The sequence below is a fragment of the Falco rusticolus genome, chromosome 4, assembly GCF_015220075.1.
Source record: "Falco rusticolus isolate bFalRus1 chromosome 4, bFalRus1.pri, whole genome shotgun sequence".
NCBI classification, from domain to species: domain Eukaryota; kingdom Metazoa; phylum Chordata; class Aves; order Falconiformes; family Falconidae; genus Falco; species Falco rusticolus.
In genome coordinates this window covers 44753802-44778482 of record NC_051190.1, presented here as the reverse complement: position 1 = coordinate 44778482, position 24681 = coordinate 44753802, and the positions used below count along the sequence as shown (strand labels likewise).

The 24681-nt window shown below is 49.0% G+C and overlaps 1 protein-coding gene across 4 annotated transcripts; it reads left to right on the top strand.

Annotated features, from left to right (window-relative positions):
• Positions 1 to 427: 427 nt before the first annotated feature.
• SLC25A42 (solute carrier family 25 member 42) lies at positions 428 to 23353 on the top strand. Of its 4 annotated transcripts, none has more exons than XM_037383601.1 (8): positions 428 to 650; positions 11937 to 12059; positions 13186 to 13297; positions 15620 to 15645; positions 16495 to 16661; positions 17312 to 17428; positions 17909 to 18060; positions 18454 to 18779. In XM_037383601.1, the coding sequence occupies exons 2-8, from the start codon at positions 11976 to 11978 to the stop codon at positions 18777 to 18779; spliced, it is 984 nt and encodes a 327-aa protein (XP_037239498.1). In that variant the 5' UTR covers positions 428 to 650; positions 11937 to 11975. The 4 variants fall into 4 exon arrangements, with proteins under 4 accessions (XP_037239498.1, XP_037239499.1, XP_037239497.1 ...); XM_037383600.1 differs by lacking the exon at positions 428 to 650 and adding an exon at positions 1264 to 1329 and having other exon boundaries at positions 18454 to 23353; XM_037383602.1 differs by lacking the exons at positions 428 to 650; positions 17312 to 17428 and adding an exon at positions 1220 to 1329 and having other exon boundaries at positions 18454 to 23353.
• The last annotated feature ends 1328 nt before the right edge of the window (positions 23354 to 24681 follow it).

Sequence of the window (24681 nt, the reverse complement as noted above, 5' to 3'; positions counted from 1 at the left end):
CACAGTGGGAATCCAGCATGGGGGAGCGCAGGCTTTGGCTATCTCTTAGCAGGGTTGCACTTCCCAGAATCCAAGAGTGCCGTAAATGTACAAGAAGGCTGTTCACCTCGTGGACTGAAGACAGCTATGGATTTGGGGGCGGAACAGGGGAAGTGAAACATCCAGAACGGTTCTGTAGTCTCAGTTAAAGGCTTCTGTGTGCCCCAGTTCCTTTGCTGGGCTGTGTTGTTACCAGCCCTCTCTGATGCTGAACCTTCCTCCTGCGCTGCTACTGATGTACTTGAGTGGATATTTTCTAATGTGATACTCTGTAGAAATGTTGACCCTATAAAACATAAAAGTGCTACAAGGGTGGTTGGCTCTTTACGGAGCCTTTTTGAGGCAGGAAAAGAAAGGTGGTGGAAATGCCTCTGTTGACTTTAAAGCCTCCTGCAGCCCTGCGCTATCTGCCAGCAGATAGCAAAGGTCATTGTGTTCTCCAAAGGCTTCTGACCCCGGAGAGTGTTTGTGCGATGAGAGGCTCCTGGGTCGCCTCCCTTCTTGCTGTGTGGAAGGCTCGGTGTGTTTGAGCAGTGCTCTGATCCGCCGGTGAAGGTGCCCCGCTCCTTTGTGGCAGAGCGGGCAAGAAGAGCTGGTGAAGAGCCCCTGAGGTCCCAAGCCCTGCGGGAGAGCCTGATGGCTCCGGGGAGTGTGTTTGGTGGAGCCTGGCTCACCCAGCTGGCTCGGGGGGGGGGGGGCGGTCAGAAGTGGCACTGAGGCTTAACGTGGTGCTGCGAGAGAATCAGAAGGGGGGGGGGGGGGGTCGCTCCACAGTGGCAGGAAAGCTTAGATTAATTTTCTTTCCATTTTAAACAAGCGGTAGTGTAATGCTGAGCTTCTCTGACCTGCAGCTGCCGGGGTTTAACCTCGGGTGGAGGCATGGGGAGCAGGCAGAGCGGGGCGCAGGGCACGCAGCCATGCGGGACGAGGCTGGGGCAGGGCACGCTGCCCCGGGGGACGCAGGTGGAGCCGGGCAGGGCCCTGCGCGGGCTTTGCGCGCTATCTGCGTGCCGCGCAGCGCCGGGCGCACCCCACCTTCCCCACCCACCCCACACAGACCCAGCGCTCCGCCCCCGGCCGCGCTGCCCTCCTCTTCCCCGGCACCGGTTGGCTGGTTTCCCCGTCTGTCTGCTGCTGCGCAGCCACTCCCCGCGCACGGTACTGCCCCTGGCGCGGCGATTGGCCAGCCGTCAGGGCGGGCGCCGCCTCCCGCGGGTGCAGCGAGGGAGGGGGAGGTCTGGCGGCCGCAGGGAGACAGCGGCTGAGGCGGCGCGGAGCGGAGCGGAGCCGGTGAGTGCGGGCCGGGCCCGGGCCCCGGGCGCCGCCGTGGGCAGGCACGGCCCCGCGCGCCCATCGCCGTGGCCTCGCGTCACAGGGCCGGGCGGCCCGGGCCGCGCTGTGTGTGCGGGGCCGGGTGACATTGCCGCGGCCTCCCGCGGGGTCACCGCCGCTTCGCCCTCCCCCCTGCCGCGCTGTCCCGGCGGGGCTCGGGCTCCTCCGCCCGCCGCCGCCCCCTCTGCCCGGCGGCTCGGGGGAGCGGCTGGAGCCGCGCCGGGGGCCGGGTGCCGTGCTCGCCGCCCGGCTGCGGCACAGCGCCGGAGGCCCGGCCCGCCCCGGGTCGTGCTGCCCCGCTGCCCGGCCCCTGCCTGCCTGCCCTGCCTGCTTGCCCGCCCCCTGTCTCCCTTCCCGGCCCCTGCCCGCCCCGCTGCCTGCCTGCCCTGCCTGCCTTCCCAGCCCCTGCCCGGTCCCTGTCTCCCTTCCCAGCCTCTGCCTGCCTTCCCGGCCCCTGCCCGCCTGTCCCGCTGCCCACCCCGCTGCCCGCCTGCTCTGCCTGCCCACGCTGTTGCCCACCTGGCCTGCCCTGCTGCCTGCCCTGCCTGTCTTCCCAGCCCCTGCCTGCCCGGCCCCTGGCCGCCTGCCCCACTGCTCACCCTGCTGCCTGCTTGCCCTGCTGCCTGCCTTGCCTTCCTTTCCAGCCCCTGCCCAGCCCCTGCCTGCCCACCCCGCTGCCCTGCCCGCCCTGCCTGCCTGCTCTGCTGCCTGCCTTCCCAGCCCCTGCCTGCCCACCCTGCTGCCCTACCTGCCCCACTACCTGCCCAGCCCCTGGCCATCTACCCCTCTGCCTGCCCTGGCTGCCTTCCCAGCCCTTACTTGCCTGCCCCGCTTCCCAGCCCCTGCCTGCCTGCTCCACTGCCCGCCCTGCCTGGCCACCCACCTGCCTTGCCACTTGTCCTGCTGCTCCTCTTGCCTGGCCCTGCCCCCCTGCTGCCCTGCCAGCCAGTCCTGCTTCTCAGGTTTGAGGCTGGTGTCTGTCGAGCGCAGCGGGCTCCTCTTCCCTTCCAAGTCTTTTGATCAAAGATGAGTGCGTGTGTCCAGGTGCGCCCTTAGGTGTGAGATGTGATTTTTGTTTAGTTTTTTTTAAGTTGATGTGAACCTGTGAGTAAGGCACACTTGCGTTCCTCTGCGGGGGGGTAGGTACCGGGGAGCGTGGAAGGTGTTAAATGCAGTTCCCTTGATGTCTTCTATCCTACTTCAGCGTAAGAAAAAAGTTGCAGAGCAGGGGTGACTTTCTTGCTTTACCTTCAAATGTGGAAATGGAAGAAGTGTCTCGTCTTGGGTTTAAATCATAACATAAAAAGACAGATGGAAAATGCTGGAAATTATTGTGCAGTATTAATAAACACAGTGCCACCTTCTCTGCTGTATGCAAACGTGTAACTTACTCACTGCAGGCGTAGCAGTTGGTGCTGCAATTGCTTTGTTGACCTTAAACCTGCACTGTCCTGAAGTTTGGAGGAGTCAAAGATCTGTTTGTTGACTGTGTTTTTCCTGTTGGCTGTTAATTTAGCAGACTGCATGGAGTGGGTTTGGAGCCTGCTGTCGCTTGGCTCTTTTTGTATTTGGTTCTTACGCTTCATGGTCACATTAACTGCAAAGCCTTTTCTGGAGGTTGTGTGCTCCTCCGGTGTTTTTCTGTGGTTTGATGACTTTAGAGAGTTTTGAAAACATTCTGGTTTTTAAATGACTCTAGTTTGGAAGAGGGGTGTGTGTGTAAAGGAACAGAAGAGATGTCTGTGGGTGTTGGAAAACAGCTGAGGGAAGAGGGACTGTGTAATAAGGGTACCAGAGGGTTGGTATAATCATACCAACAACCTGTGGGTGAATGTATTTTTAAAAAATCATGTGATTGGGCATCTAAAACACCAGGGCTGGATTCTAGGTAGCTCTGAGCATCCTTACATCCTTCTAGAGCTGTGGATGCTCACACTTTTTTTTTTTTCTTTCCCCCAGCATGTCAGAATCATTATTTAGGATATCTGAATGTTGGTCTTGAGGAGAGCTGCTGCGGAGGTGGGGACTGGGACTGCCCTTGGTGTTGGGTGTCAGCAGGAGCTCCCTGGCCCAGGTGATCCTTCAGGCTGGGGAATTTTAGCTCTTGATAGCACAGCGGTATGAGTCAGGAGCTGCGATAATTTCTTGTTCCTTGATCTGCAGCTGTAGCTAGTACACCGACTTGGGCAGTCCCCATTGCAAGTGCATGTTTCGGGCATAGCTGGTGTGTTAAACTTGGCTTCAGGAAGTTACATAAAACATAAGATGAGCACCAACGCAGCCTTGAGTGTGTGGTTACCTGAAACGGATGGGCTTGGTACAGGTCAGACAGGTTTGCTGTTAGAAAAAAGCTCAGGAACCAGCAAGAGTCGTTTTCTTCTTAGTGACTTTGCTGCTGATTGTAGGAAGATGCATTCAGGTTTGTACTTCTCTTAGGTGAAACTGATACCAATGCTTCAACTTTGCAGTGTTGCTGTTTTCCAGGTGATAAGTAAGTATTCCAGGTGGCGTTACATTTTGTGTTGTATGGAAAGGTGAACTGAAATGCAAACAGCTTACTCCAGCTCACAGAATGAATGAGTGTTGGAGGAGTTCTTTGCATTCCAGTTGTGCTTTAAATCCGCTACTCCTTGCTGTTGTGCAGTTAATGATGAAGGTGTGTCTGTGCCATGTGTAAGTGCTGAGTTACCCTAAGGTAATCAAACTTAATTGAAATCTGCAATGCTTTGGCTAACCAGAGTTGGTGCTTAACTTTGCCTTAATTTTTGTGTGGCTCAGAGTGAGTACAACAGTGAGTGGAGTGGGCAGCTCACAGTCTAGCATGACTCCGTGCAGCCGAGGTGGAAAGTGTTGCTGTTAGGAGATGACACCTGCCTGGCACGCTTGTGGGTCGTTGTACTTAGTGATGGAAGGTTGTAGTTCTTTATTTTCCCTTTTTTTCTTTGTAGGCAATGTAAACTGCTGGGGTTTTAGAGCAGAAATTGTAATCATCCGTTACTGTGTTGGAACAGCTCCTGGCAAAGATTGCTCACGTATTGATTGGGGGTTGCTTGTGTTCCAAAGAACCTCAGTTTGCCATCAGAAATTTCACCCATGTTGGGATCTGTCACTTTGGGACCTGTGGTAGCATTCAGATGAATGTATCTGGGAACGACTGATGGGAGTTAACGGTTGGACTTTAAGATCTTAAAGGTCTTTTCCAATCTAAACGATTCTATGAATCTACAAAAGCTTATATTTCGTGTGCCTGTGGGAGGGCTGTTGTCCAAGAGGTCGTGTATAATATTTTCTTGTTGTGTCTTCCTCGTGACATTATCTTTGAGAAATATTTTTTTTGAGAGGAGTATTCAAGCTGGGAGGATGCTTGAATATGGTTGTTGATTTGTTTGGTTTTCTGCCTTCTGTTCCTAAGGGAGGTGATTGCTGCCTGGCCAAGGAGTGGGTTCGGCGGAGGCCCCTGTGATTCACTCCTCTTGTTGAAGTGCTCTGTTCTCCCTCAGATAAAGCTGTTATCTGTCTTGCAGATAAGAACTGGTCTTCAGTTTTTGGCTGTGGAAAGCATAGTTGAGGTGTTCCCAGCAACAGTCTTCTTTTAGCAGCTGAAGAATGAAGCACTGTTTTTTTCTTGCCAAGATTTTCTCTGTTCTGTGGCTCATGCCTGCCTTCCAAGCCTCGTTCAAAATGCAAGTCACCTGCACTCCTCTGAATAATACAGCTGGCTTTGCTAGCAGAGGTTTAGATTTAACCATTTCTCAGTGTTCGTTCAGCAACTGGCTTAATTAAAGTCAGATAATCTAAAAACCACGTGAAGAATTGTATCTTTATCCTCAGTTTTATTGGCAGACTTGAGTTATATCTGGCTGCAGGAGGCAGGAGGAGCGTTTATTTTGTACTTTGGAGCTAAGAAAGGATGTCAAAAAATTAAACTCTTCCAGATACTGTAATTTAGTGAGTGTTCTAGTCGGTGATTCTTTAAAATCACGCTAACAGTTTCTGTACAGACCTTTAAAGGAAGAAGTGCAATGCACTGTTCATAGCTAATATTTTGGGGTCGGATTTGTATGCAACCGAAAGATGAATGTGACTGAAGAGTTGAGTCTGCAGGGCATATCTGGTTTTGATTTTTAATGGCTTAATCAAACTGGAAGGCAAAGATGGACCTCAAGGGGCCATCTAGTTATAGTTCATCCCTCTGTGCTGAGTGTTTCAGCCCTTTTTTCTGTGATTTTCTGCGGTGCTTTTGCTCCCAGAGTGAATTTAAGGCTGCAGTAATCTCAGCATTTACCACATCTCTTTCTCTGTCAGGCTCAATTGCTCAGTTTAACAATAACAATTGAAGGAAACCTCATTGAGCAACTTCCCAGGGTACTGTTTCACTTCAGACTGCCTGGGAAAATGCATGAAAATTTTTGCAGGAACTCTCTTGGTTTTCTTTTTTCCTAATTTAATTATACACTTTCATCAGTGATGTTAACGACATAATAAAAAAAAAAAAAAGAATTAGGAACCAGCTAGCTGTTGACTAATGAGAGAAGCTGGCGTATCTGAATGGAGTTATACAAATGACTTTACCTGAATGAAATTGAAATTCTCCCCCAGAGGTGATCTGTGACTTCAGGTTTGTATCACAATAACGTCTGTGGGCTGTAAGTGTATGGTCAGTGCTGTACACAAATTTAGGGAATAAAAAAAGTCTTCTACGTTTCTGTGTTGTTTTCTCTTCTGCCTTTTGGTAATGATTAGAGAGAAGCTGGTAGCAGGACTGTTTCTTCAGCCTATCTTACGAACACAGCACGTCTTGTGGTCATCAAGTCACAGCAGCTCCTGCCTGCTCCAACACTGTGGCTTTGCCATTACCTGCCAGGGCTCTAAACTACTTTTATAATTACTCCTGGGGTTGTCCGAGGAAAAAGCAAACATTTCTCAGCAAATAGCTGCTGTTGCGTTCAGATCGCTGACGGTGCTGTTTGCTTTGCAGCGTGTCTGCTCTTCTTGCTGGGGAGATGATACTCTTTCAGAAATCTTAGTGTTTTGTGACAGGTCTAAATTCCAGTGGAGAATATCAGACAAACATGTTTTTCAGTCATCATAGAATTGTTTTGGTTGGAAAAGACCTTTCCAACTGTTCACCTCACGCTGCCAAGCCCACCACTAAGCCGTGTTACAAGCCTCCAGGGGTGGTGAGTCAACCACTGCCCTGGGCAGCCTGTTCCAGTGCTGGACAACCCCTTTCAGTGAAGAAATTTCTCCTGATAGCCAATCTAAACCTCCTCTGGTGCAATTTGAGGCTGTTTCCTATTGTCCTGTTGTTTGTTAATTGGGAGTGGAGATGACACCTCGCTACAGCCTCCATTCGGGCAGTCGAAGAGAGCCATCAGGTCTTCCCTGAGCTTCCTCCTCTCGCGGCTAAACCCCCTCAGCTCCCTCTGCTGCTTCTCACCAGGTGCCCCAGCCCCTTCCCCAGCTCTGTTGCCCTTTTCTGGACACACTCCAGCACCTCAACATCTTTCTTGTAGCGAGGGACCCAAAACTCAACAAGGTGTTTGAGGTGCAGCATTCCCGATGCCCAGTACCAGGGGACGATCACTGCCCTGGTCCTGCTGGCCACACTATTGCTGACACAAGCCAGGATGCCATTGGCCTTCTGGGCACGCTGCTGGCACTGGCTCATGTTCAGTCAGTTGTTGACCAGCACCCCCAGTCCCTTTCCCACCGGGCAGCTTCCCAAGCCTGCAGCGCTGCGTGGGACTGGTGTGACCCAGGAGCAGGACCTGGCATGGAGCCCTGTTGAACTTCACACAGTTGGCCTCAGCCCACCGGTCCTCAGGTAGTTGATAAAGATATTAAACAGAACTGGCCCCACTGGGGAGCACCATGTGTGACTAGCCACCCACTGAGCTGAACGGAGTTTTTCACCCAGCGAAGGGTATGCCTGTACCAGCCGTGAGCAGCCCATTTCCCCTGGAGATGCTGACAGAAAGCTTAGAAATAACTAGATTAATAGGATATGGAAAACTTAGAATAATTAAAACTCTCATTGTATGTACAAAATGAAGGTGAAAAGTTCAGAGCGAGGGAGACTACTAAGCCTTCATCCTCAACGACCACCACCAGGAGACAGTGCACAAGCACAAATGGGAGGAAACTTATGTTAATGACTTCTCGGTAGACTAATTATCCTAACCCAACCTATTCTCAGGCATCTACTGAATATGTATGAATGTATACTTGAAATCACACGTGCACAAAGAAGTCGGGACAGCAGGTGCTTTCGGAATTATCCACCCTGGTGCCCGCCGGTGAGTTAAACATACCTGGTTTATAACCTCTCCTGAGTTATAAAGTTTAATTCCGCACGTCAGCGCTGTGGGAAATGGTGTCAAAGGCTTTACTAAAGTCTAAGTAGACACCATCTGCAGCCTGCCCCCCATCCACTAAGCGGGTCGACTTGTCATGGAAGGAGACCAGGGCAGGCAGTGACTGACAGGTTGCGATGACGCGTTGCAAGCCAGTCTCTGGGCTGGATGCCTGTTTGCTGCCTACACAGTCCCATGAAAACCCTGATGCCTGGGTCTGCTTTTGTGGTTAAAGTATTTTGATATTAACAGATAGTTTCTGGTCTCCCCAGGTGCTGGCATAATGGGAGTGGTTAGGATGCCAGGGAAGCCTGGAGAGGATGGGCAGTGTGATTCCTGCCTCCTGGAGCTGTGAGTGCTGTGCAAAACATTCCTCCTTCCCGCTGCTCTGGGAGGTTGGTGGTGGGGATCCACCTTGGGAAAGCACGTGTGTGGCTGGTAAAATACATGAAGGAGGGATTTCAGGCAGGCTGTGCTGTAATGATGTGAAGTCAAACTTTTAAATTAGGTCTAATTTTTAAATCTAGATAATAATCTGCAAGCCTTTACTTTAGCAATGTGATTTTAATTGTACACACCCTAGCTGGAGTATTTGTGCTTATTGCTTGGTTGTGACGCTGGTCTCTGAAACTCGTTGGCTCTTCTGCTGAAGATCTAATTATCTTAAGACTCTGTAACTTAACATATGTTCAAATGAAATAGCTGAAATACAGCGTCATGATTGGATTCGCAACTGGCTTGGACAGCCAGAGCTGTTTTTTCTCTGAACCCCCACTCCCCTTTGGGCAATGAACTGGCACCTGCCTGTAAGACATTCTTCCTAGCAGGATGCTTTTATCATCTGAATAACTTGATTCTGTCTCGCCTGTCCTTTTAATCAAAATCACCACCAAGAAAAGCAGAATGTCTGACTTGTCAGAGAGTCAATTTGACAGCTTGATTGAACTTGCTCAGGTATTCATTAAGTGCCGCTAGAGAGAGCTGGGAGAAAGGAAAGGAAAGACTAACAATGCTCTCGTTTTTAATGTGCAGAGCATATTCTGTGCGCCTCCTGGTATGCAGGGAATGAAACTTGCTGTAGCGCACAGATGTTTCTACAATTGCTAGAACACAGGCAGGTTACCTAGAAAGAGTCCCAGGACTCAAAGAATCATCACAAAACAAACCGCTGCAGCTAAATTCATCAGTTTAAGGTGCCACTGCCAGAAACAAAGGGTTGAGCTTCCCTGTTTCTCAACTTGGTAAATAATCATTGGTCTGTGACTGAATTAGCATGGCTGAGTTACAGGCAGTGTTTTCTGATGGAGTTGAAACTGGATGCTGGAGTAAGTGCTTTGTACTTTCAATAAACTAGCATGAATTTTGTTGAAAAAGCACAGCGTATGTTACTCATTAAACCTCTTTAACTTTTGAACTCGCCTTTGCCAGCAGTTTTGCTTTCTGATTACATATTCTCTTAGGGGAATGGTTTGCTCTACAGCGTGTAGTACTGAGGCGTCTGGATCCAGATGTGTGACAAGGACTTGGGTAACTACAGTATAAATAACACAGAAGTGTGTTATAAAAAAATAAATCTAATCCGCAGCTATTTCTTTCTTGTTGCCTGTGGCTTTGTAAACATAAGTAATGACTGTGTGCCGAGCTATACAAAATACAAGGATTTAAAAAATATCCAGCTGCTCCATGTTGGGTTTCAGTGGATTACTTAATGAGCGAGTCAGATTGCTGTATATGCAAAATAATGCCTGGCTTCTAATGGGCAGGCGCTCCAAATTCACAGCAAAACTTTAAAGCAAAGCTTTGTTCTCTGTGGCTTTGGTGTGCGTAACTGGTCATAACAGCCAGAATGTGGGTAATAACTCCCGGACATCAGAATCCAGTCCAGCTCCAAAATAAAATACGGATGCATTACTTTGCAGTGAGCAACGGGAACAAAAATAATAAACATTATTTTTACGTTTAAGCCTCTGCAAGTTTAGAGCCTATATTTATGTAGAGCATGTGGGCAGTTTTAATGTGTAAAACTGAGCATATAGACAGGTGTTTGTAAGATATGGGCATTCGGCACTAAAAATAAAAAAAGAACATGTCTGAACAGGATCAAAGAGAATATTGTTGAGTAAATGGGTATCATCTTTATGCATGTGCATGCTCTAAAATAAATCCAGGCTTAATAACATCAGTTTAGTTTTAAAAATTTCCTTTTAGTCATCTCTTTCTCAATCATCTTTCAAAATCACGTTTTAAAATAAAGTTGCATATTGCATTCCTAAGCTCTTTAGCATGATTTCTATTTTTGTGGGTTTATTTTTGGTAGAGATAAATCTGATATTGTGACCTACATTTCTTTATTTGAGACAGCTAGGGGTAATATCTCTACCTGCAATTTCTTTCATGCTTTTGCTGAAAGGCATTGTTTTACAGTAAGTCTTCCAGGTCCATAAGATAAGAAGGAAAAGAAGTAACTGCAGGTAGTAATTAGAAATAATAAACAGTCTGTCTTCTTCAAAATAATTTGATGAAGTGCTCTGCTCCGTAGTGTTATGAATCCTGTAAGGAGTAAGACCGTAAATACAAGGTGTTGTTCATGTGGTCTGATGTGACCAAGCTTCCATCACAGAACTTTTCAAGTGCAAACACCGATGCTGTTTAGGTCATGCTTTGGTCTATCAGATGCTGTCTTTCATTAAAATCTTGAGTTATTACTCCCTGAGCAATATCCTGCAATATCCTCCTTTTGCAAACACCCTCAGGAGTTGTAAACACATTGATATGTGTCTTCCCAAAGCTCTAGCGAGTGATGTCTGGCATTAAAGATACCAGGTGTGTTTGTCCTCCTTTGGACCGAGTGCGCGGGTCATGCATAGCTTCATCATCACAAATTGGTCATGCACGAATACAGACAAGGCTGATCTGCCTCTGGCTTTGCGTTAATATCTCTGCTGCAACCAAGGGGTTTGGAAAATGAAGTCTGGCACTAATTTATGAGAGCAATGTGGGGAGAAAAAAATAGGTCAGCAAGTATGAAAGGTGCTGACAAGCATATAATATCTAGAGAGTGTTAAAAACAAATAATAAAATCGTCTTCAGATGATCTTTCCAAGCTGTTGTGCCTGAGGTTTCCTAGGCATCGGAGGGTGGCAAAGGTGAAGGGACTTGCTGGGGAGCACATGAGAAGGCTGGGGCAGAACTGGGGACGAGTTTAGGAGTTCAGATTTCCTCACACTACATTGCTGGAAAGGAAGCTAACCGTGGAAGCGTGGTTCTTGGAGCAGGCTTGTTGCTTCGAAAACTGATCCTTGGACTTATGGACCCCATTTGTGAATAGATTCAGAACTCGGAGAGGCACCTAAAGTTTTTCAAACTTTAGCTCTTTCCTTTCTGCATATTTAAGGATGAAAAAAACCCCACATCATAAAAAGCAGAAACAATAGGAAATTAGATGCTAAAGTGACAGCTTCTCGATAGTCTGCAGCTAACATGAGACTGACCTTGCCTTTCATGAGGCAAGTGAGACCATGTGTCCCAGCAAGGGACATCTGTGCAAACTGCACTGCTCGCCAGCCACGAGCACGTCTGCGTTGCAACTGTGGAGAAAGGGAGTTCGGCAGTCACTGCTGTGCTGCTTTCAGTTGGATCGCTAGCGTCATCAAAATAGCCTTTATGGCACGTGTGAGGCATTGGATCTGGCTCTTTCCTAAAATAACCTCCAGTTGCTTGTGGCAGGCTTTCAGGACTTACTGCTGTGACTATTTTTTTCCATTTTCCAGGGCTGGGTTTTAAATTTCTGTATGCCTTCTCCGATATCTAGATGCTCAGTGGTCAGAGCTGAGTAGCAAGCAAAATCCTCACTGTAAGTGATGGCAGAGGTCAGAGCGGGATCTGGTTCTTCTCTCTAGAAACTGCAGATGTTTTGATGTTGTCACTTGCAGCTGAGTTCCCGGTGGGCTGAAAAGAGTGAATATGATTGATGCAGTTTTTAAATAGCACCAAAGTACACACACACGCACGCGTACGCTTGCACCTTGAAGGAGGGAAGTGGCACCAGGATCCTGGAAATGCTCCTCACCTGGGAACTTGGGAGAGGGGTTTTCATCCTGAAAATGGCCCTGGGAATAGGTCGCTCCCCCTTCCTCTACAAACTTCTTATTTCCTGCGTATTTCCTACTTTTGACACTAACTCTTGCTTTGTTCTTGTTTGCAATTTAGGAGCTGTAGCTCTTCTGCCCACTTGCAAGTGCAACTGGTATGGGTAATGGTGTGAGAGAAGGTCAAGTGGATTTCAAACAGCAGGATGTGGAGCCAGTTACATCGACCCGTCTTCCGTCAGAGGTAAGAGCAGATCGGTGGGTGTGTGCAGTGGCTTTGAGGGAAGAGCTGCCTGGCTGCCGTCCAAAGGAAGCATCTCAATGGGATTTGAGCTGCGGAGTCCTGAAAGAGTTGCAGTGTATGTGCAAGGTACATAACGTGGAACTTTTGCTTTCTCTGAGGACAGCCAAGCAGTTCCAGCCCTCTGGGAAGGGTTGGGCATCACTCACAGCTGACAGGCAGGCAGGGCTGCGTTCCTTGTTCAAGGTTATGTCTTGTTATGTCTTTTGTGGCAGGGCTGGGAAGAGAGCCATAAGTCTTGGTTTCTCTGCTCTTGCTGGAGTCTTGTCAGAAACGCTGGAAGAGAAGGTGACACTGAACCTTGGCCTGATTTAGACCAAAACGCAGGCTGAAGTTCACACAGCACTAGCGCTGCCTTTGCATGGCTACCCTTGCGTTTAGCACCCGACAGGCAGAGACTGGAAAGGAAAATTGAACCGAAGCACGTATTTTGGTAATAAACATTAACTTCTTAGTTGTGAAACATTCCAACAAAAAAAAAAAAAAGTTAACTTCTCCATGAAAACACAAAGCATATCAAAAGTTAACATTCTTAAGCCTTGTCTTGACTTGTCTTTCAGAATGTAACCTTCACGGTGTTAGATTTCAAGTCATTTACTTGCTTTCTGCCCATGTGTTATAAGAAGATAGCTGCTTTATAAATATGAGCTGTGGCAGGAATGTCGATAACAAAAATACTTCCATTTATCGTAGTAGGAAACCTGCCTTGTTTTATTCTTGCAATCTTGGGAACATTGTGGGAATAGGGCTTGTGTGTTACTGGAAGGGCAAGAAAGCGGCTTACCTTCTCTACACGCCTAAATCATGAGGAAGTAGTGGCTTAGCCTTTAGAAGTCTTAATAGGGAGAAGACAGTACATGTGAGAGGTGGCAGACCTTGGAATTTTGCCTCTTGGCAGCCAAGTCTACTCTTTGTGCTTCGTGATCTGACCAGGAATTTACTGTGTTTAAAATTTTGAAGATAATTTTGACCCAAGTCCTTGAGAGGGGGTAAATGCTGCAGCAAAGGTAAAATATTACAACTTTAATTTAGGATTGACTGTGTTGTACTGAACAAAGCTTTGTTCCAGGATAACCAGGAGAAAAAGAAAGTACTCAACTCCCTGATGTCTGGTGCATTGGCTGGTGCTGTTGCTAAAACTGCAGTAGCTCCACTGGATAGGACAAAAATCATGTTTCAAGGTGAGTCCCAGCGGCTTTTGCAAAATGCTCTTATTGTTAGCAGAATCCAAAACAGCTTCTCTGATGTGCTCAGCCAGCCTGTTCTCCAGTGCACTGCCCTCCTTCAGCCTACAGAGACCTGGCAGGGTGCAGACAAAATAGTGATGTTACCATGATGAATCGAGCCTAAAAACCTATTGTTTGATTCTGGGTGGGATTATTGCAGGTGTCAATCAGCTGTGCATCTGGCCCGTACTCTTGGACCCAAGTCTCATGGTAGTCAGCAAGAGTTTTTCAGTCTCAGTGTAATGCAGATACACGTATTGCTGGTTAGAGACGATGCCTCGTGGCTCGTGAACTTTGGCTGGCCGTGTGTGTTCTGCAACATCAGGGAGAGTTTTGGTGTGCAAAGTAAATCGATGCCGTAAGGACAGGGATGGTTGGCAACACTCCCCATTTCTGTGTCTGTTCAGTTTGGAAAAATAAGGTGGGGAAAAGAGCAATATGAGGAGATGTGGTGACACTGGAGGGAGGTAATTGAGCTGTTTGAGTTTCTTGCTGAAGGCTGAATGCCAGGCCGTGCCTGCTCGAATGCATGCAGTCTTTTTTACTGAGGGTTGCATTGTATTGCAGCTGAATTGTTTTGGTTGGAGTTGAAGTCGAGGATGAAAAGTACCGCAGGAGGCATTGACGCTGGTGTACCTGGCTTTGTATTACACAGCTGCCCTTTCCGGAACCTGTAAAGTGTGTAACTGGAAACTAAATTCATCTAATTGGAACTGAAAATTCTCACTTGTTTAGTGGGATTTGGGATTCAGCCCCATCATGAGCTCTGTTCCGTTCCCCCGTTTCAGTGCAGGAACTGTCAGCCGCGCTAATTGTCCCAAAGGGAAGCATGCAGACTGCTAATACAGTAGACATTTTGTGAAGCCAAGAATTTTAAATCTGGTTGATGTCCCAGATTAAATGAATTGGGGAGGTTTAATCTAATCCCTGGATGACATTTAATTTTGAATTGACTTTCATTTGACATGATTTTCATTCTCGGCATAGCAGGGGCTGAGGCCTGGAATAGCAGGGATATAGATCAGGGAGTTCAGGCTGTAGGGAGCTAAAGCCTGGGCTGGCTGCAGGCTGGGATCGCATCTGTGACCAGATGCTTGTGCAGCAATGAGGACGTGCTGTGCTTTCTCACCAGAACAAACACTGGAGTTCATCTAAGGTTGGAAATGTCAGGACCAGAGGTGAGCTGGAAACTGCAGAACTGGCGTGAGTCAACAGCTGTCCGTATAAATCACCTTTAATTTGTACGGGCGTACATTTAGAAAAAGACCTGTTTGGTTTGGCCCATTAAACTTGATGCAAAGGATATGACTAAAATGTGCCCGTGCTGACCAATTTCGTAGGATCTAGCTCTCCTGAAGGTTTTTACTGTGGGGCCTCTTCCCTGGCTGTGAAAAGGGAAAGCATCTCTGGGTCGTGTGAGTGTAGGAAGGTTGTCCCTCAAACTAGAGACTGAAGAATTTTCCTGTGGGAGAGAGAAAGAGCTCTTTTCTGTTGCAGAGCCAGCTGCAATTGGTTATTGAGGTGTTGTTATTTCTTTAAAAAAAAAAAAATGTTGAATTGCATAAAGGAGCAGTGCGGTGAAAACGTATTTGCATGTGATTGTTTGATACACTTGAGAGGTTACAAGTCTCAAAGGAGTTTGAAAGAAACTGCAATAGACACTTAATTGGAACCATATTTCACTAGCGTTGCTGTTCAGGTTTTAGCCTGGGTTTCCTTCCTGCTGTAGGAATGTTACAAAACAGAGCTGCTGTATGCCAAATAAATCTTGCTTCCAAATGCCTTGTGTATTACATAGTTAAAGAGATGCTGTCAGTTTGAATGGATGCAAGAAAAGAAACGGAGTGTTCGTTTGAGTTTTGCTAGGATGAAACCATTCTTGCGTGGAGCCTCGCTAAACAGACCCGTTCTTTGCTGGATTCTGGCATTAGTCTGGAACCTGTGCACAGAAGTGGTCTACTAAAATCAGCGGTTGGTGCAGTTTTGATTTTTGTAAAATGTATTTTTGATTTATTCATTTCTGTTTAGTGCTTTAAAGTAAGAAGCATGACACAAACTGAGTGTTTTTGTAACAGTAGGTGGAAAAACAAACTTAGGTGCTAAAGAGAGTTTGGGAGCACTTACCAGTGGAAAGTCTTTGTTTATGATAAAGAATCTCTATTTTCTCTTGCATTAATTCTTTTGCTTCTGTCTTTATCCCTTAGATAAAATGCCTGTATGGTTTATTTGATCCATCTAAATGTATTGCAAGACCTAATGCTCATTTTTTCTTTTTAGTGTCTTCAAAAAGATTTTCTGCCAAGGTGAGATGATATGTGTGTCTCCTGTTGACCTGAAGTGTTTGATTAATGGCCGTAATAGCCCTAACAGCATCTTTTGTTTGTATTTATTTAACTTTCTTGCTTGGATTTTATTGGCAGCACTAACAGTGAAGGAGCACGGAGGGGAAAGACTGGAAACAGTGTTGTTTATAATACTCCTTAGGACAGCGCTCTTTCATGTTCATGTTCTGGCCCAGTGCCTGGCACAGAGGGGTCTCAGTCCTCGTTCGTACTCCAGGTTCTACCTGTGACATGGCAGTAAATGTTGTGGCATCGTTCAGGGGTTTGTTTCCCTGGGCCCGCTCCTTCAGCGGTTGCTTTCTTCCCCCCCAACCACACTGGAGTTGTTTCAGAGTATATAGGACATTTGAATTTGGGAGCTGGTGGCTGTCCCGGCTTGCTGAATGTTTTCATGCATGTGCATTGCGGCTGCTTCATGCGTGCTGTGCTAATGTGTGCAATCCGGGCGTTTCTGCCTTACACTAAGAAGATTTATTTGGGTGGAGAAATGGTCTGTGCAAACAGCAGTCCAGCTCTGTGCCTTGCCCTCGGAGGGAAAATGAAGATGTCTTGAATCTAAAACTCTGGTTTCCTGACTCTGGTTCTTTTTTGCTTTAATGTATCTGATTCGGTCTCCCCAGAGAGGACGTTTTAGTTGTCTTATTGTGGAGTCAGGGTCGCGAGCATAAACAGCTGATAGCAGATCACTGTGGCTGGGGTGGGAAGGAGGATTTGGAGAGGTTAAGCTATAGGGTCACCTTTTCCCCCTCTATTGTTCGGACTTCCTCTTATCATGATCTCCCCATCTGACCTTTGATCCATTGCCTGCAGGAAGCCTACAGGCTGATTTATCGCACCTACCTCAATGAAGGCTTCTGGAGTCTCTGGCGAGGGAACTCAGCCACCATGGTCCGTGTGATCCCTTACGCTGCCATTCAGTTCTGCGCGCACGAAGAGTACAAGCAGCTCCTGGGGAGTTACTACGGCTTCCAGGGAAAGTAAGATGCAGTGTGGCTTTGGTCCTTGCAGAGGAGGACAGAGCAGTTTGTGGGACCAGAGATGTAGGGAGGGAGCACGTTTCCCTGCGTTGTGCAGGCCTGCTGAGTTGAGAGCTCCGTGGGTACCGAGGTGTGCTGGCCCCTCTCATGATGCCTAGGCAGAACGGGATGGGCGAGGGGGCTGAGCAAAGGGCCGGGCTCCTCATCTTGCACAGGGGAAAGCTTTGTGAGAAGGTGACCCTATCTTCTAGAGGCGTGAGCAAGAAGTGGCCTAGACACTGAGTTAGCGCTTCCCTGTGCCGAGAGCGGGCAGGCAAAACAAAGAGCTTTTCTTTGCAGGAGAAGCAACAAGATCCAGCCTTGCGCTGTTACCTGAGCCATGCGCGTGGCCTGAGCCTCTTGCTCTTGGGCATGTAGAGTCTGAGACACCCCCAGTCAGCCTTGCTGCCCTCGACAGAGGTTTTCTCAAAGCCTCCTCCTTGAACGGCTGTGGCAAACCACAGCTGCTCCAACCCCCACCCACCCACCTCTCTTCAGTACACAGGCAGGGAAGGGATTCGGTAGCAGATAGAGTAGAGCCATGCTCAAAAGCCACGTAGTATTTCCATCTCCAGGTGATCTGTTTGGTCTCTTCTCTCACCTTACTTTAGAGCGCTGACACCCTTTCCTCGATTCATTGCTGGCTCTCTGGCAGGCACAACGGCTGCCATGTTAACCTACCCCTTGGATATGGTCCGTGCTCGAATGGCTGTCACGCCGAAGGAGATGTAAGTGCCTAACAAAAGCAAGTACAAGCACCCCGAACAAACACAGAACTTTCTTTTTAAGGTCAGATGATTTTGTTCCCATTTTCTGGGTCACTTCTTGCTCGGAGCCTTTGGTGTAATAAACCTCTTACTGCTGGGGTCTGAGCACTGATTAAATGACCAGAGCCCTGGTCAGTCCAGGGGCTGGAAGGAGATCGATACTGAAAGACCTCACTAGTAAAACCTGCGTGTTGGTTCTTGAGGAGGCCAGCTGGCACGGTGCCTCCGCGAGAGATGGAACAGCCAGGATAGCATGTGGCGATAGGGCTGTAGGAGAGCTGGTGACTGGCTTCTCCGGACTGAAATCCCTTCTGAGCTGTTTGCTGAGCTCAGAGCCCAAATAATTAACTGTTGATCCTTCAGAAAGTCCTGTTGGAATTATTACTGGTGTGTGCAGTCACTAACCAGCGCAGATTTGGTTTTCCTGTGTCCGCATGCTAGGTACAGCAATATTGTTCACGTCTTCATACGAATATCCCGAGAGGAAGGATTGAAGACATTGTATAGGGGATTTACGCCGACCATCCTTGGAGTGATTCCATATGCTGGGCTTAGCTTCTTCACCTATGAGACGTTGAAGAAACTGCATGCAGGTAAAGGCAACTTGGTTTGCTTTCGAATGAAACGGTGTAGGCTTTTGGCCGGTTCCAGATGTTTGAATTCAGCGGTACAAGTCCTTTGCCTGGCCTTGAAGCCAATTGCAAAGTTCTGTGCTGGTGGAGCCTGTGCCTCTGTCTCTCTGATTCCAGGCTATGACGAAGGCAAGCCGCAGATAAGCAGTATCTCAGTCTTGCAGAGGAACAAGGGGGTGCAAGTCCTGGGTGCAGAAGGGCTGGGTTACATACCGAGTCAGCTAACAACCAAATTGGGTACAAAATCTCAGGAGCTCAGGCACTCAGCACTCCCTTTGGTTCTCTGCCCACTTGCCCTGAGTCACGTGTTTATGATGAGAAGCTTTCTGCCCTCTGCTACTTTCTCTTTCCCAGATCACAGTGGGAAATTGCAGCCATCCCCTCCGGAGCGGCTTTTGTTTGGTGCCTGTGCAGGCTTGATCGGCCAGTCAGCCTCTTACCCCCTGGATGTGGTTCGCCGACGCATGCAGACAGCGGGGGTTATGGGACACACGTACAGTTCCATCCTTCTCACCATGCAGGAGATTATAAGAGAAGAGGGACTAATCCGTGGCTTGTACAAAGGACTCAGCATGAACTGGGTCAAAGGTCCGATTGCAGTGGGAATAAGCTTCACAACCTTTGACCTGACGCAGATCCTTCTCCGTAAATTACAGCACAGCACTAATGTTGAAAGGTAGTAGCTTAATCCCCACAGCCCTTGCTGGGGAAAAGTACAACAACGTGTAGAAAGAGCAATGCTAGCGTCCCCTCACATTGTACATGCTCTCCTGCAGCTGAGAACTTTGTTTGTTCTGTTGTTGTAATTTTTTTCTTTTGAATGAGCCTCTGAGTTTTATGGAAACCTCGACCTGAAACTAACTCTTTCCTGAACAAAATTCTTACGGTTCTGCAGAACTGAGTCCTCTAAAGCAGCTGCCTCACCCTTCTGTTTTACTCTTTGATACCGGGAGTGGAGCCTCTCAAACAAACACGTGCTGCTGCTGGCTCCTCACCTGGGCTCTGTGGGCAGATGAAGCGGTGGATGATGAAAGAGAGGACTCGGTGCTGTTGGAATGAACCCCTGGATCTGGGAAGTGACTGCTGCTCCTGGTAGGCAGTTTTGAGTTACTGAACATGTGTTAGCTGGAGGCAGCGTGCCAAGTGCAATATTCCATTTAGTCTGTCGGGAGTTGCAGATTCCTCTGACCTGTAAGCATCCGTCTCCATAAAACAGGACGCAACAGGATTTAACAGGTCCAGGTCACTCCTTTTGTTCTGGAAGTTGAATGTGAGCTCCGGCTAGAAATGCTGCCCTTTTCCCAACGTTCTTCTCGTTTCTGGGTTGAGTTGCGTAAAATCTCGCTTGCTTGCAATGTTCCTCTGAGATTACCAAAGACTGTAGACAGCAGGGGAGGAAAGTTCTGAGCAGTTTTGCAAATCCAATTCTCATGTTTGTTGTCAGTGTTACTGAGCAGGGGCTGTGCCCGGATTCACGAACAGGATTGAATCGAACTGCAGAGATGCTTTCGGGCTCCCCGAACCCTTCCATTGTTGTCACGGTCTTCAAGGCAGCGTTTTTGGGGGGATTTGGCAGGCTGTAGCGTTGATGCACTAGAAAAGGAGGCGTCGCGTAAAGTTGAAGCAGTTTTATCCTTCAGTATTATTGTCGCTGCTTTCTGCACAATGTGAGAACAAACGTCCCGCAGGTGCACGCGTGACACAAGCGGCGCCATCCTGCAAGGCATGTTCGCGTCTGGTGGATACAGCCTAGTAGTTGACTCAAGCTTCTGGCCCTGCTTCGGAACAACTTGGTTGTCCTTTGGTGCCTGCTGTGTAGGTTGTGTCACCTCTGTTTATTAGTCCACACCTAAGCCTACTTGCTTTTATTCCTAGAGTTCTTCTGGACCGACTGGGTCCTTGGGAGAATGGGCAGCACAGCTGGTATGGACCCTGCAGAAATTATATCTAGTGCCAATCATTTCTAGTTGCAAGTTGAAAATGAATGGGGAAGCACCTTTCAGCGTTTCTGTTTCAAGTGGGTTTTCAGGGAAAAGGAGATTTGAGGGTGGTTTCGGTTTATGTTCCATTCCTCTGTTAAATTGGGAGTGCAAGAGAGGTCAGAGAAGCTTGAGAGTTCTCTGAGATTCGGATTACATAAACCAAGATTAAAAATCCCTTTCCAGCTGATATAGTCTGTAATGTATGAAAGGAAAATAAGGTATAATTTAAAAGCTGTCCTTTCCTGGTGTACGTAGTTTAGCCGTTGTAGTTCGAGCTTTGTGTCATGGCTTTGTTAATGGGAATGGAGGGAATTGCACAATTGGTAGAAATAGCTTTCTCCTTTCTTTTGTCTTTGCACTTGTTCTTTGGAGCATAACTTGCTTCTAATGCCAAATATTTCCCTAGGAATTGAGCACCTACACTTCCATTTTGTGGACACGGCAGAGAGCCAGCGTACTGAAGTATTAGCATGCGTGTTGTTCCCGGAACACGTGCGATACTGTCATGGTTGTGGCTGGGCGGGGTATTAACCTCAGTAATTTCTGCCTCCAAGCCCACAAATGATGATTTCCGTTGTGAAACTTGACTGCAGTTGCCGATTTACCTTGTAATTAAAGCAATGTTAGGTGGTGGTGTTTGAAGAGTCTTTAGAAACGATAGCCATGAGTTCTCTATATTTTTTGCTCCATTGCTAATGGAAGATGATCAGTTGTTCTCTTCGTTGGGGTGAAATTCTGTTGAGTCCTTTGCGAGAGCTCTGATTTCTTTTCTCCAATGGAGAAGCCAATTACTTCTGCTCTTGTCTTTATCCCGTCTGGCCCAGTGAGGAAATACGAAGCCAGTTGCATCCTACCACTGGGGTGAGGTGCAGAGCAGCAGCTAGGTGTGCCCGCAGCCGACGGCGCGGACCTGACCGTGCGTACAATGCGTAGCGAGTTCTCTTGCAGCTTGAAGGGTGCCGGTTCAGAGCGCGGCCCTTTCTGCACAGCCGGTGGGTACTACCTGAGGATGGTCTCCCTGGCTCCATAGCACGGTAGGTCCTCTCGGAGGCGAGCACAGCAGAGCTTGTCTTACGAGGTGCTGAGCATTGCTGAACCCCTGTGGCAACGGAGGTGGCTTGATGCCTCCTGGGTCCCAACTGGGAAGGGATTTACACTGGATATGACTAACCGCTTGGTTGGGACCGAACGGGAGGGCACAGGGTGCCGTCTGCCGTGTCAGGGGTGCAGCTGGTATAGTACCTGGACAAGGAGAAGTCTGTGGAGGAGGCAGCTTCTGGTTGGCTGGCCCTGGCATCGCCCACCGTGCAGCCAGAGCCTGGCAACTCCGAGGTGAGAAACAGGACCTGAAGCACAGCCAGACTTGGAAGCACTGGGCTCAGATAAGTTGTTCCTTAATTAGCAGCTGTACCTGATTATAATTCAGTGGAGTTTTAACCAAACACGTTTTTCCAAGTTTTGCAGGCTGAGTGTTTGTTCAGAGACAGATCTTTGAATTCAGTCTGTAATGGTTTTGGTGCTTTTGTTTCTTGGACAAAAGTGTTCAGAGTAACTATGTGTTACTGCTTTGGGTTGGTTTAAATAGCTTTTTTTCTTTTTTTCTTCTCTGGTTTGAATGTAGAAAAGGAGAAAACAGAGTGTTCTCTTCCCTTCTCTTAATCCTTGCATGAATTGAGGCATGTTCCAGATCTCTCTGCTGCCTGGAATGAGTGCCCAAGGAGTTTGGGCACACTGGTTTGGAAAGGGAGGGTGTCTGTGTGCTGGCCAGGAAGGTCTGTTGCCTTTAGCTCTGAGAACAGAGACAAGTCTAACAGGAATATTCTCTAGTCCTTTATTTCTTTAGAACTTCTTTACTACCACAGATTCTCCTATTTTTCATCTTATTCTTCTCAGATTCCTTGCTTTTATTTTTAAGTCATTGTTCCTTAATGCGTTACCGCCAAACATTAATTTGTGCTTCCCCCCCCCCCTTGTCTGCTCTCCCTCCCTTCCTGCTTCTGCACCTTTAGTCCTGCACTAGCACTTCGAGAAAATCGGGTCCGATGAAATGCATTCAGAATTACAAACCCGCAGCTTTGAGAGCGATACCCAACCAGGCATCCCACTCACAGGCGGGGATGCTTATGGCATGGGGCAAGAACTTAAAGGCATTAGGTGATGGGGCAGAAGGGTTTTTGAAAGGTTCTTGAACTACTTGTCCAGCCTAGCGCCGTCGCTTCTCCTAGCTCCTTTTCTTCCCAAGCTGTGAAACGCTGCTGCTTCTCGCCGTTCCCTCTTTGGGCACCTCCGCGTGATGCCCGCTCTCTCCGTGGAAGTGGCTGCTGGCTTGGGCAGGTGGTTCTGGGAGAGCTGGTCCTTCTGGGATGCTCAGTTAGGGGACTTGCACGTGAAAGGTGGGATCTGAGCTGGCGTCTTGCAAACCTGTTTGCAAACAGGCCTCTGCCAGTTCCCCGGGAAGGTGCCAGTGGTTGGCAGGACTGTGGTGGAAGGATCAGGAGAGGGGTCCCAGGCTCCTGAGGCATGAAGTCCCTGGAAGCCCTGGGGTGGGATCAGGAGAGGGGTCCCTGGAAGTCCTGGGGTGGGCATCGGTACTCCACGGGAGCTCTCCGAAAGCAGTTTTGTAGCTTCTGTGGGAAAACAGCGGTACTTCTGGTAACTTCTTGCCACCGTCCACCTGGAAGGACGCGAGCACTGTTGTCTTTTTACACAAAAAGCAGATGAAAGGAAACCTTGAGCAGAAGCACTGTGGCAACCCCGAGCGAGTGTGGTGCCAGGCCTGGGCGGGCAGGAGGGGAAGGAATGCGGTGTGGAATACTTCCCATGCCCTTCTCCCAGTGCCTGACTGGGTGCTTGGACCCTGCAGGGAGCCCAGGGTGCGCTACGGACCCCCCCTACCTGGACTGGGCCAGAGGAGGAGGTGGCCTTCCTACAAACCAGCCTTTTTTTATTATTATTTTTAATTGTAGGGGCTGATTCCTCCCGCTACCCCCGTCTCCCCCGTAAATGCCGTGTGCTGCAGGGTTTCCCAGCACTGTTCACTGCCTGTGTGGTCTATGCATATATTAGCACAAACACTGTTAAATGCCTTTTGTCCAGACGTGTCCTCACCATCGATGTGTGTGTGTATGCGTGTGTGTCAGTTTGGAACTGCTTTTCTTGGATCTGGAGTTCTATTTTATTGCAGTGAAGACACTTTGTTATATAATGTTTATATATTTTAAGATTTGTGCCAAGAGAGGATGTATATTTAATAAAAAATATAATTGACTTTGCAGGCTCTCTGAGGGTGTCTCCTGTTCTACGTTGCTCATAAGAGAGGGGGGTCTGGCACATCCGGATGGGTTTATCGAGGGGCTAAATATGGGGGAGGTGGGGGCTGTGGCTTGGGGGGTGCCTTTTGTGGGGCTCACGGTGCCCCCAACCACTGTGCACGGGTCATCGCTTGGAGCTTGGCGTAGATGCTGGGAGAAGCTTGAAGGATGGCAAGCAAACTGGGGCTGGCTGGAAGTCTGTGGTCCCTCCGGAGGCGGGCAGCGTTGTCCCCATCCCCAGCGCCGCACTGGGGGACAGGGACGGGTGTGCAATGGCAGCAGGTGGCACTGTCGGCTCAGGCATGGCCCGGCAGCTTCCCCGAAGTTGGGGACCCCCAGCTGCTGCTCCGCTCTTGGGGCTCTCGGCGCTTGCAGCTGCGATCCTGGTCTGGTGCGGATGCGATGCTGCGATGCCCTGCAAGGTGGGAAGGTCTCAGCAGCGAGGACAGGGCCAGTGCAGTGACCCCCCCTGTAGCCCACTACGGGCACGCTGGGGCGGAGCTGATGTCCTGGCTGTACCCCAAGGGAAACTGAGGCCCAGAGGCTGAGACTTGCACTAAACCTTGCAGGAAGAGCGTGGCAGAGCTGGGCAGCGGTCCCTGTCCCCCTCCCCTGGACCAGCTGCCTCTGGACCCTGCCAGCTGAGGGTCAGCATCCTTGCCTTGGCCTTTCTGCCTCCCTCTGCACCAGGGACCACCCCCCCGGGTTCCTTTGGGCTGCCAGCCACGGAGAGAGCTGCGAGTAGGAATGTCCTGCTGTTCCAAGCAGGAGCAGCTCTGTGGGATGCAGGACGGCAAGGGGGGGGTGTGCCATTTTGGATGGAAGTGGGGTGGGAAGGCAGGGCTCATGCTTCCCCCCCTGCCAGGGCACGAGGAAAGAACCCCAGCCCTCAGGTTCTCGCCAAGCACGGCTCGGCGGGAGCAGAGGTGGGTGTGCAGTCAGTGGGCACAGGCGATGCTGCGCCAGAGCTGGGTCATCGCAGGAATTCCCGGTGCCAGGCCGAATCCTGGTGCCAGTGGAGCCTCTGCAGTGACAAAACCTCTTGGTCCCAGCTGCTCCCCTCTCTGCAGAGAGCACGGCCCTTGGCAGAGCCCTGCCCATACTGTCTTCTAAAATAAAGCAACAGAAATAATTCCGGGCTGAGGAAGATGGGGGGGCCCTTTCACTTTATTTGATGTGGCCCAATTTCAGTGCCTGTGGATCTGTCTCCTGCTCTTGGCTAGTCTATCAGTCATTGTCCCCGCCTGAGAGGGTCACGTCTGGGCAGATCTCAGGGGAGGAACTGTCTG